We start from the raw sequence: 10,883 nt of genomic DNA, 5'->3' as shown, positions 1-10,883 counted from the left end.
GGTGGGTAATGCTTGATTTTTATCATAGTGATAATTGTGATGATGGGATGGATATGGAGCTTAATTTTGCTACTGGTTTGGCCAATTTTGGATTTTGGTTTTTCTTACTTTAAAACAAAAATTGTTGCTTCACTAAGTGTAATTCAATCTGATAAAACTGACAATGCAAAATATTTCACGAATGTTTAATTTCATAATGGGTAATTTCAAACTTTTGTGAATGGTCGTCTACATTGGAATTGTAATTAATCAAGCCTTGTGTTTGATGTACTCATTACAAGTAGGAAGCTTTTTTGTTTATTTTAAATTTCGGGTATCCATCCCATTTATGAACTTCGCCAGAAGTAATTAGGTTAATGAATCTAAACTTCATGCCTTTGAATATTCATCCCGTAAAATCTATGTACTTTTGTTGCAGAAGGCTTGATAGTAAATAGAAAATCTATATGCCAGGGGTTTTCTGGCTAGCTAAAAATGTGTGAGAAATGATGAATCTATCTGATTGCACCTTATTTGTTATTTAACATCATATTGATTCTAGTTTGTAACTTTTGTAATTTTGCTTTTGTTTTCAGTTTTATGATGGTGAAACATTTTACATTTTAGGATTACTTGAAAAATCCAGAATGCGTTCTGTCAAAGCAAGCTTTAAACTATACTTCGTAGAGAAATGTTCTCTTGCCAGACAATTTGGCAGCGTAAAATGCTTATGTTGCAAGACTCTGAATTTAGGCCATTTATTATGTTGGTTCTTGTCTTAGTGTGTTATCAAAATCCACAATCTAGCAACAGAAGCATCATTAGAGTAGTTTAGAATATTACTTTTGCCAAAGAAAAAAAACATGGCCTTTCATTGGCCAACTGGTCCCATAATGAGAGTTTGTGTCATAGAAGAGCTGGTTTAAATACCAAATAATACATGTTTTGTTTTTTTGTTCTGTTTTTGGTATTGGTTTTGTTTCATTTTCTTTTATTTGAAAAAATGAAAATTAAGCAACCTTTAAACCAGTATTCTGTTTTGGTCAACCAAGGAATTAGAATTGTCAACTTCTCTTCTTTCCTGTATCCTGAAGTTTCAAAAGAAATACTCATTACATTGGTATTATTAAGCACCAACATCTCATGTAGCTTAAACTCTATGTGCTTGCTTTGTTTAGGAGCGTTATTATCTTGCTTTGAGGCTTTAATTCTTGTCACTTACAGGATTTATATGTACCTACTTTGCAGGAAAATCACTTGTTGGAATGGCAGAGGTTGAAGCAGCCATACAAGAAATGTTCCAGGCACCTCATATTCAAGTGAGTCAGATTATATCTTACAGTCATGATGAAAAATGATTTCTGTTGGTGAAACTTCTTTTATTTAAATGGTATGTTACATCTTAGAAGAGGTAATCAATACCCTTGAGTGAGGCATATGACGCAGTGATTACTACGTTAATATGCATTCCTAATATGAAATACATGAGATCCAGATAGCTACATAGTTTTTTGGTCGAGTAACAAAGATGAAAATGGTGTCAGTTGGAGTTTACTAAATCTTATAAGTGCCATTCTTTAAAGGAGTAGCATGGTGAAAAATGGCTTCAGGACCCAAATTATCTGATGCTGGTTTAAAGTAGTGAATTTCTGCACTAGTAGCATTCAACTCCATACAACTTTAGCTGCATAAATTGTTATTGGGTTGAAAGGAAGTTTTGTTTATCTATGTTGTATCTGGAAGAAAAAAATTAATAAAAATTCTCTCTACCTTCTTCAGAGATATATTAATGCTAATTCTTTTCTTTGTTTTTTCCTGGCAGGTGATGAAAACTTCTTCCAGGCTAAGTAAAATATTTTTGACTGCCATGGTGTATGAACTCTACAAAACAGGAATGGGGGAAACTACTTTTGAAAAGGTGAACTTCTCAAGCTTTTTCCTGAACAATGTGTGCATTTACTTTTTTTGCATCGTACATTCAGAGTAACTTCGGTTTAAATAATAGTATTTCAGTAACTTTGGTTTAAATAATAGTATTTCACACTGGAGGTGATGATTATTTTTGGGCCGCAGAGCTTGCATTGAAATACTGACTAAAAGAATACTTATTGTTCTTGACTGCTATCTGCATCTCAACTACAAACCAGATTATTTTTATTTTGGTTCACCAGTTTTTTGATGCCTTCACTGTATCTAGCTCTGGAATTATAGTGTTTTCATTGAAGTTATGTTTTTCCTTGCAGATTGGCAATGACAGTCTCATGCCTCTGTACAAGCAAAGGAGAAGCATTTCCTGGACATGACATGCTATTAAAAATTGGGTAAGACGTGCGTTGATACTAATAACTTGCTATATGCATGTGTAGAAACATAGTCTATTGATCTCCTCTGGTCCTTGTTGTCTTGTCAAATGGGAGTGTTATGAACCTGAAGAGTGTCACTAGTTTTGGATTTTGACTAAGAAAATATTGAGTGTTATATAAAATGACTGCTTTGGATTTTACGTGGTTAGTTTTAGGTACTAGAGGAGTGCGGCTGTTTGGATTTTACGTTCTGGTCTTGCTCTGAGAGGAGAGAGGGGGAAGGGGAGAAGGAGAGTGAAATTGGAAGTCTTATGTGACTAGTAAATTGGAAGTCTTGGACTCTTGTTAAGTTTGTGCATTTTCAGAATGAAGAATAATCTGTTTTTAGGCTCAAAACAAATAACGTGGATTGAATTCTAGGACACCTATGCTACTGTAGATCATAATAGAAGCTTTCTGCTCATGTTCCAGTCGAAACAGAAGCAGTGCAGTATCCAAGATTGTGCTTGATTCGTGAAATTGTTATTAATATTGATTTATGACATTGGTGATTGAGTTGGAGATTTCCAAATTGGACAATTCTTATTGCTTTGCTGATATGGTTCCAATATGCTTTGTTTTGGCAAAAAGGGTCCTACTTATTGTACATTATTTGTTCTTTTAGACTTGATACGTATAAGTTTAGTTTTATCATATGCTCCTGGCTTGCTTGTTCTAACTGTGGGCACACATAAGGCGGAAAACTTTACACGTAAGGCTTCACTGATGTCTTGAATGATGTCATTCAATAGTGACCTGTTTTATATAATTTGTTTCTCTGCTTTATAACTACATTTGATATTTGGGGTTATATTGCATGCAGGCAAGCAACCCTAACAAGGTACGAAGTGAATATAAATCATTCTCAGGGTAAAGTGCTGCCTAGTGTAAGAGTTTCATATCCAGGTCTTCTACTTAAACCTGACGAACCAAATTTGGTATGAACTACATCTTTGAATCCCTGATTGCATCTTTGAGGCCAAAGCAGAAAAAATGCTAAACTGCATACAGTTTAAAAAAATAATAATAATAAAAAGTCGAGGCTTTATGAATTAGTTTACTATTCTTTTTATTTATTTAATTAATTTTATACTTTTATACTTTTTGTGAATCTTTTTCTCTTACTTTTTTTCAACGTTCCCGTAACTTGGCACAGATGCATGTATGCCCGTGTGTACTCAGAACACAAACTCCTTTATAACTCAAAAGAACAATTGCAAATGTTAGTTTTTAACTTGGAAAAATGAAATAAAATTGAAAGTTACTTTTGGGAAATGTTGAACTTTTATAATGAATATGGCTTCAGTGCAGAAGGCTTGATAGTAAATAGAAAATCTATATGCTGGGGGTTTTCTGGCTAGCTGAAAATGTGTGAAAAATGATGAATCTATCTGATTGCAGCCTATTTAATATTTAATACCTTCATTAAAAAAAGGTTGTTGACAATGCTTTGACTATCTTGCAGATTATAATGGCAAAACTAGCAGGTGACCCTAGTAAGAGAGATCAGCCTGCAGGGATGGATGAGGACTAATTTTGTGTGTATGACAATTGACTATCTTTGCTTGTATTGTTCTATGTTAGGGACCTTTTGTTCCATTTTAGTAACAATTTTGTTTAGGAGAAAAAGAAACATATTGCAGTTCATGCTTTGTAAATGCCACTCTTCTGTTACGATGGACACGTGGTATGCCCTTGTTGGATAGGTTTGGATTGAAACCATGTTCGAGTGCTTGAGCAATGTTTAGTGAGAAGCTTGAATGGATTTTCTTTTCTGTTGTATTTGGCCCTTGTCTTTTCAAGCATGCCAAAAATCATCCTGGTTTTGTAATATGTGGTTTGTGGCCAATTAATTTACTGTGGATCTTGCATTTTTGTACCCAATATTTGACAGCTTCCTTCTTTTGAACGAAGATTCATTGAGGGAGAGAATTACTTTCCTTTTGAATATGAATCGATGTGCAACTCCAACTATCATTTCAAAAGTCAACATCAATTCATGCTAATATAAGGACGGATAACAATTGTCGTGCCCATGAGATTTGAATTCAGGATTACTTTCAACGAAGTGGAGACTGTTATTAGACCAAATGGCCATTGACATACAATATAATAGCAATATTAGGCCAATATATGTACACTATAGAGGCAATATTAGAGCAATATAACCACAATACGATAGCAATAGTATTACAATTATCACCTATAAAAATATAATTATTGTCCACTTATTGCTGATTTTTCACATGTTCATAAATTTTGTTCTCTCTTAGCTCACTTAGCTCAATCTCTCTGGCACATCTCTCTCTTTTGGTATCTGTCTATCGCAGCTCTCTGTCTCTCTCTCTCTCTAGTGCAACTCTCTATCTCTCACTTTGCTCTCTTTCAGAGTACTCTTTCTCTCTCTGTCTCTCTCTCTAGCTTCGTTCTGTCTCTTTATCCCCCTATTCGCTCTCTTGCTCTCTGTCTCTTTATTCATACTTCCTTTTTTTGTAAATTATTTTTTAGTTATTTTTTTAAAAATAATTTCTCACAATGTCTTACAGTGCAATTATGATGCACATGATTGCCTGTTTTTGAAAGGCACGTTGTTTCTTTCTCCTCCTCTTCTTCTTTTTGAATGAAGTATGGCCTAAACCGTAAACCCATTGATGAGCCGTAGTCAATATACATACAATATAATAGCAATATTAGGCCAATATACATACATTAGAGAGGCAATATTATGGCAATATAATGGCAATACGACAGCAATAGCATCACAACATACATGCAATATGGTGGCAATATGCATATTGTATACAATACATAGGCAATATTAGTACAATACACAAGCAATAGGACAACAATATTAAGTCAATCTACATACAATACACACACATCCATTACAGACTACAATTTAGACATGGAAAATAAATCGTCACCGAACCTAACAATACTATCCTGCGAAGTAAAAATTATTTCTTTCATAAAACTTGAAAATTCAATTGTTATTACATAGTCAACCAATCTTTGCTCTATTACATACATACTTCCTACCTATAATTATAAATAATGGAGAGCTCACAAATTCTACTAATTTGATCTTAACTTCATCAATTTGTTCTTCGTTGTATGAGTTAGCTCTCCCTTCTTGCACATTTTCAAGCTATTCTATTCTCCTCCCGTGTAGCAATATCAGCAACAACAGGTTATCTACAGATCTGAAATCATAACTGCAGATGATTCTCAATTAACAAAGAGGAAAACCATTTTCTTTTATAACTTTGGTTTGAAATATATAACAAAATGCAAAGACCATTGCTTCTAAAAAAGGCAAAGTTTTGTCAACCAATTCATAGTAAAAACGAAGAAACTAGTGAACCTAACCAGAGAAATGCTAACATGCAAAACCAACTCCAATACTTTAACCACATCATTAATACTTGAGATTTTCTTCTCATGGATTATGATTAGAGGATTTTCCAATTCCTATCAGCACATACACAAGTTTGAAGATAATCAGCATCAAGCAAAAAGGGACTTGAGGTGCTGCCCTCTAACAGTTTCAAGACATAGTTATCGTTGAGTCAAACTAAAACTTACACATTTCTGATTGTTCTAGTTGGTGATAAAATAAGGGGATATGTAACCCCTGTCTAGCTTCATTCCCTCAACAACCTCCAACTCATTGTCCAATGTTTCCCCATCCTGCAGAAATTAACATAGTGTGAAGCTTACATGTTTTGGGTATCATTTGGGAATAAAAAACTAAAATAAAATTATTTGCCCTCCAATATATTTCTGTAAAAATTTCATATGACCCATACATACCTCACTTTAAAACAACAATAAAAAGAAGTTGATATCATCTAGATTTCAGTCCTTGCAATACAGTAACTACACTAATATGCCTATGACAAAGCTGCTGACTAGAAACAAACATAGGCAAACATATACAATCGTTATATTCATGAAACACAAACTGATATAGAAATAATGACTAAAACAACCCATGTGCAGATGCATAGCGCAAATGAAATTGTGATTGAAGAATTGTACAATAATTGAAAATTTCATGAAACTCAAAACTCAAATCAGAGCTATACATCAAATCAAAGATAATTAAGACTTCAGTTAAGCATAAAAATAAACTGATGAACAAAGAGCAAACAATACTTGTTCTTCCATCATGGAACCAGATATGGACCCTATTGCCCAGCATAAGGTGTTTAAGTTGTTCCAATGCTCAAGGTGTGACAAATATTATCTCCCTCATGATCTACAAGATCAAAATGACACCAATAACAAAAAATAAGTATGAAAACATTCAAGAAAGAAAATAACAAATAATCCAATACGTTTTCTACTATTAAGAAAGAAGCATATTGTAGAAACTGAGTTTCTGGTAAGATTAAATAAATTTAAAAAGCTTCGGTAGATAGTATTTTCAAAAGGCTTCTGAACTTAGGGCATGTTTACGTATCAGTAATCAGTAATACATATTAGTAAACAGCTTAATGAGAATGATTCTTCCCATACCGATTCAGTAGTTCTCCGATTCCTAAATTCTTTGATTCCTTAGTTTCTCCATTACTGATACGTAAACATGCCCTAATTTCTAACAAGAAAGTTGCCCAATACCATATCTAAACTCATACACAGAAAATCCATTTTTAAAACAAAACTAAAGAAGCATTACATGGCTAATGTGATTGTCCACGTGAATGAGCAAGAGTGACATGGACACAATGCTTAGAAACCTACTGTCTCAAAATTTGTTGGGAAAAGATTTGAATGTTATTGATAGGAAAATGGTAAAGGTTCCAATGGTTAACTGAAAATCTCCCCAAAATTTCAAAACAAATTTAAGACACCTAACTAATTCAGACTTGTTGAGTCTCTTTCAATATGGAAGGTTTGCAAGTTCTGAGATAATAAATTGGTCTTTTCCTAGACAACCTTCTCGTTGATGGAAACCTAGAAAAGACTTACCTATCTACTACCAATTTCAAACCATACATCTTTATTCAACTACAAAGAGATTAAAAAATAAATTACAGTCGGATAGACTAAAGAAAAACAGGGGGATTCAAGTAAAACTAAAGGAAGCATTCATACAAAGTAGAAAACAGAAAACTCAAAACAACAAAAATTTCAAAGATAAAAGTATCTAAATTACCGGCAGCCCCATCATATTTGCAGCTGCTGCAGGGTTATCCAAATTATGATGCAACTCAAACAGTTCCAAAACCAAGGAATTCTAATATTCTAAGCAATCTTGCTCGAAGAAACAACCAATTCCAAGTCAAATTATCACTTCATTGTTCAAATGGGAAGAGAGAGAGAAAGAGCTAAATAGGGCCTTCGGGTGGGTGCTAGAGAGCACATCATAACTAATTATACCTTAAAAACTTCAGTGTCATCCATATATAAGATGTTTATTAGATATTCAAGACCCATCAGCAATGCGGCTATATTCTGTTGTGTGGTTTCAAGCACACGAATATGTGACTGCAAAAAAAAAAGGAGACAGCTACAGAAGTGAACAATAATTATAGACAACACAATAGATAAAGCTTAAAGATTCTGTTACAACATAAACCAAACAGCAAAACTATCATATCCAAATACGGCTGGCGAAGACAAGGCAATATATCGACATATTTATCTGAAAGCTAACAAACTTGCCTTGTAAAATGAAGTGAGAAACAATGCCAAGTTCTGAATGAAGGCCTGAAGAAACAGCATCATATGAACCAGTTAAATACACACAATAGGAGAGCCTAAAATCATTAAATAGTGGCATAATCACTCAAATTAATATGTTGATATTAAACATTCGTGAAACATTTTGCATTATGAAATTACCCATTATGAAATTACAAAAGTTTGAAATTACCCATTATGAAATTAAACATTCGTGAAATACATTTTGCATTGTCAGTTTTATCAGATTGAACTACACTTATTGAAGAAACAATTTTTGTTTTAAAGTAAGAAAAACCAAAATCCAAAATTGGCCAAACCAGTAGCAAAATTAAGCTCCATATCCATCCCATCATCACAATTATCACTATGATAAAAATCAAGCATTACCCACCAAACAAAATCAAACCCATCAAACTAGATCAACCAAGATCACAAATAAGAAAGCACAAAAATTGAGCTCACCTGAGCAGCAGAAATCCTAAGCAGAGCTCTCCTGACTCTAGAGTCCATAGCGTCAGAAATCCCCATTTGGATCCTCATTAGCTCACCCACCGTCATAACCCGCTTGGGCTTTCCGGGTCCTGCCCGGACCCACCGGACCCAAGACTCTTCTTGGAGCCCAAACCGGCGATTTGAGACGCAATGCCTTCTTCATCCTCGGCAGCTCACAGTGAGTGATCTACCTGCAGCCGGCGAGCTGTTGGGCGAGTTGGCATCTTTAGGGTCGGTGAGTCAAGTGAGAAAAGCGGAAGATATGTGAAAGCGGGCCTATCCGGTGGATGTGTGGTAGGCGGCGACGAAGATCTCAGATGGAGCAGACAATATTATCGATTACGACTCTACAAAGCAAAAGAAGCTGTGGTCGGCGGAGAGAACAAAATTTTTGAAAATGTGATATGGGTGCAATCAGTCGACAATAAATATGTATTTATATGTGATAGTTTTAAAAATTTTGGGAAGGGATGGTATTTTTAGTTAAAATTATGAAATGGGTGGCATTGGAGGCTATTTCCCATTTTAAAAATATGATTTTTTATTCATTTTTTTGGTTTTAATATAAAAATACCATTTCGTCTCTACATTTAACAGAAAATGTTAACAAAATTGACATCAGGATCATTTGTCCAAACGAAACTAAAGTTAAAGGACCATGGGAACCATTTTGGAAATTGAGGTACTCAAATGCAAATCGGGTCAAAATTCAGGGACTAATAAAACGATTGGAAAGATTGTGATTCATGGAAATGTTTAATGTATATTGGGGCTAAAACCTAAATTTACTATGTATATTTCAAGTATGGATATATTTAAATTTATATATGTTTTTTTATGTGCAATGGCAACACTTCATGATCTGTATTGATATTCTGAGAGTAATCAAGTAAAGTGTAATTTCTAAAATATCTGTAGTTTTGCACAAACAACTAAAATTAAAAAGTTAAAATATTACTCATAAGATAAATTTATATATAGTTTTGTATTTATAATTATTGTTGAGTGACTGACTTGGAAATATCTGTTAAGGACATCCTCAATATCCATTGTTAAGAACTAACTTTTAAAATCTGCAGCTTCCTCGATATCTTTTATTTACTTGTAATACTCTAATTATTATTATTATTATTATTTATAATAGATGTCCGTTCCGCAATTTGTTTGTCTTGCACTTTGATCAGAACAATTCATCCGTTTTTTAGCCGTGTCGTCATAGCAAAGTACAACCTCCCACAACAAATCATCGCCGTTGACTCTATGGCAAAGAAGGAGAGGAGAACTGCGAGTTTCCATTTGAATAGCATTCATAAGCAAAACATCTTTATACGGCGTTGCGTTTGTTGGAATGATTTTGTGGTGCGCAAAAATCTCCTTGATCTTGTTTTCTTCCCACAAATCACATGCTTTTGACAAGTAAGTATTCTGGCCAGAAAACTTGGCACATGTACCGTGTTTTTCGTACTCCATCGCCCAAAACCACATATTATTGCCTTTTCCTTGGGCAACTCTCTGCTCCAGATTTGGCCAGGAATTTTTCATCTTCGATAGCAATGAAGCATTATTTTGCAGCTAATTAATTATATTATTATAAGATAGAAAGCTATAATTAGATTTGGCGATATCAGATCAATCGATCATAAATGAAAACTGTAAATAAAAGGAATGAATATAAAGCACAATAAAGAAAGAATAAAAAGATAAAAGAAATATATACGTACCATGGTGCTGCTAAATTTTGAAGCTGATTTGCATGTCAATATCTTGGAGAGGTTGGTTGGCCATAGGCCGTGAGTAGTGAACTTCTCATATGGTTGAAGCCTTGGAGTGCACCGTCGCCCGACCTTCAAGCATTTCGTCTTCTGCCATTGTAGTACATATTGTAGGTAGTCATACGGTTGCCCATGAGTGGTGATAGCTTGCAGAGAAGCCGCTGACAAGAGCACAAGAAGGAGTAGTTTTAACATTGCCAATATCTCATATATTAATGGCATGCTGATGATCTGATATCTCATATATTATGCCTTCTATATATACATATATATATATATATATATATCTAAATATGCTGCTTAGTTCTCAGACACAGTATTTATACTAGAAGTTTGTGATAACTTTTTTGCAGTGGTTCGTTCAAGTCATGGAATACCTACCAAGCCCACATGTACTGCCATTAAGCGTGTATGGTGTTAGGCATGACTATATAAGCTAGTAATCATAACATCCACATGGTCCCCCACACCAAGCTTTGTACAGCAACATGACTTCCTCAGTTCACACAAAGATTTTAACAAACCAACCCTCAACAAGTTTTTGCCGCAAAGCTTATTAGATGGACTTTGCAATCCACCCAGTTTCCAAGGATTATGAAATACCCAT

The 10,883-nt window shown here is 34.2% G+C and overlaps 2 protein-coding genes and 1 long non-coding RNA gene across 6 annotated transcripts; 1 reads left to right on the top strand and 2 right to left on the bottom strand.

Annotated features, from left to right (window-relative positions):
• The first annotated feature begins 1,168 nt into the window (after positions 1–1,168).
• On the top strand, positions 1,169–4,205 carry LOC148915636 (origin of replication complex subunit 1B-like). 4 transcript variants are annotated; one of them, XM_089041624.1, is made up of 5 exons: positions 1,169–1,298; positions 1,802–1,897; positions 2,224–2,300; positions 3,145–3,162; positions 3,787–4,205. In XM_089041624.1, the coding sequence occupies exons 1-5, from the start codon at positions 1,245–1,247 to the stop codon at positions 3,791–3,793; spliced, it is 252 nt and encodes an 83-aa protein (XP_088897750.1). In that variant the 5' UTR covers positions 1,169–1,244; the 3' UTR covers positions 3,794–4,205. The 4 variants fall into 4 exon arrangements, with proteins under 4 accessions (XP_088897750.1, XP_088897749.1, XP_088897748.1 ...); XM_089041623.1 differs by having other exon boundaries at positions 3,145–3,191; XM_089041622.1 differs by having other exon boundaries at positions 3,145–3,227.
• A 1,055-nt stretch (positions 4,206–5,260) lies between these two features.
• LOC103337143 (uncharacterized) lies at positions 5,261–8,664 on the bottom strand. Its single transcript, XR_016122020.1, has 5 exons — positions 8,475–8,664; positions 7,992–8,036; positions 5,907–6,011; positions 5,706–5,792; positions 5,261–5,536 (listed from the first exon to the last, which is right to left on the bottom strand). It is a non-coding gene; the product is annotated as an uncharacterized LOC103337143 (long non-coding RNA).
• A 928-nt stretch (positions 8,665–9,592) lies between these two features.
• On the bottom strand, positions 9,593–10,471 carry LOC103337144 (extracellular ribonuclease LE-like). The gene is made up of 2 exons (XM_016795703.2): positions 10,226–10,471; positions 9,593–10,076 (listed from the first exon to the last, which is right to left on the bottom strand). The coding sequence occupies exons 1-2, from the start codon at positions 10,469–10,471 to the stop codon at positions 9,636–9,638; spliced, it is 687 nt and encodes a 228-aa protein (XP_016651189.2). The 3' UTR covers positions 9,593–9,635.
• Between the last annotated feature and the right edge of the window lie 412 nt (positions 10,472–10,883).

Source organism: Prunus mume, linkage group LG7 (assembly GCF_029339155.1).
Source record: "Prunus mume cultivar Tortuosa linkage group LG7, ASM2933915v1, whole genome shotgun sequence".
Lineage (NCBI taxonomy): Eukaryota > Viridiplantae > Streptophyta > Magnoliopsida > Rosales > Rosaceae > Prunus > Prunus mume.
The sequence above is the reverse complement of the archived record's forward strand: the minus strand, read 5'-3'. Positions and strand labels throughout refer to the sequence as shown.

What these genes read in the sequence shown, in the direction of transcription:
- LOC148915636 (XM_089041621.1), top strand. Translation starts at nt 1,245, where the DNA reads ATGGCAGAGGTTGAAGCAGCCATACAAGAAATGTTCCAGGCACCTCAT. An exon ending in TCCAGGCACCTCATATTCAA is followed by an intron (nt 1,299 to 1,801) that starts GTGAGTCAGATT and finishes TTTTCCTGGCAG; the next exon opens with GTGATGAAAACTTCTTCCAG. An exon ending in GACATGCTATTAAAAATTGG is followed by an intron (nt 2,301 to 3,144) that starts GTAAGACGTGCG and finishes TATTGCATGCAG; the next exon opens with GCAAGCAACCCTAACAAGGT.
- LOC103337144 (XM_016795703.2), bottom strand. Translation starts at nt 10,471, where the DNA reads ATGTTAAAACTACTCCTTCTTGTGCTCTTGTCAGCGGCTTCTCTGCAA. An exon ending in CAAAATTTAGCAGCACCATG is followed by an intron (nt 10,077 to 10,225) that starts GTACGTATATAT and finishes ATAATTAATTAG; the next exon opens with CTGCAAAATAATGCTTCATT.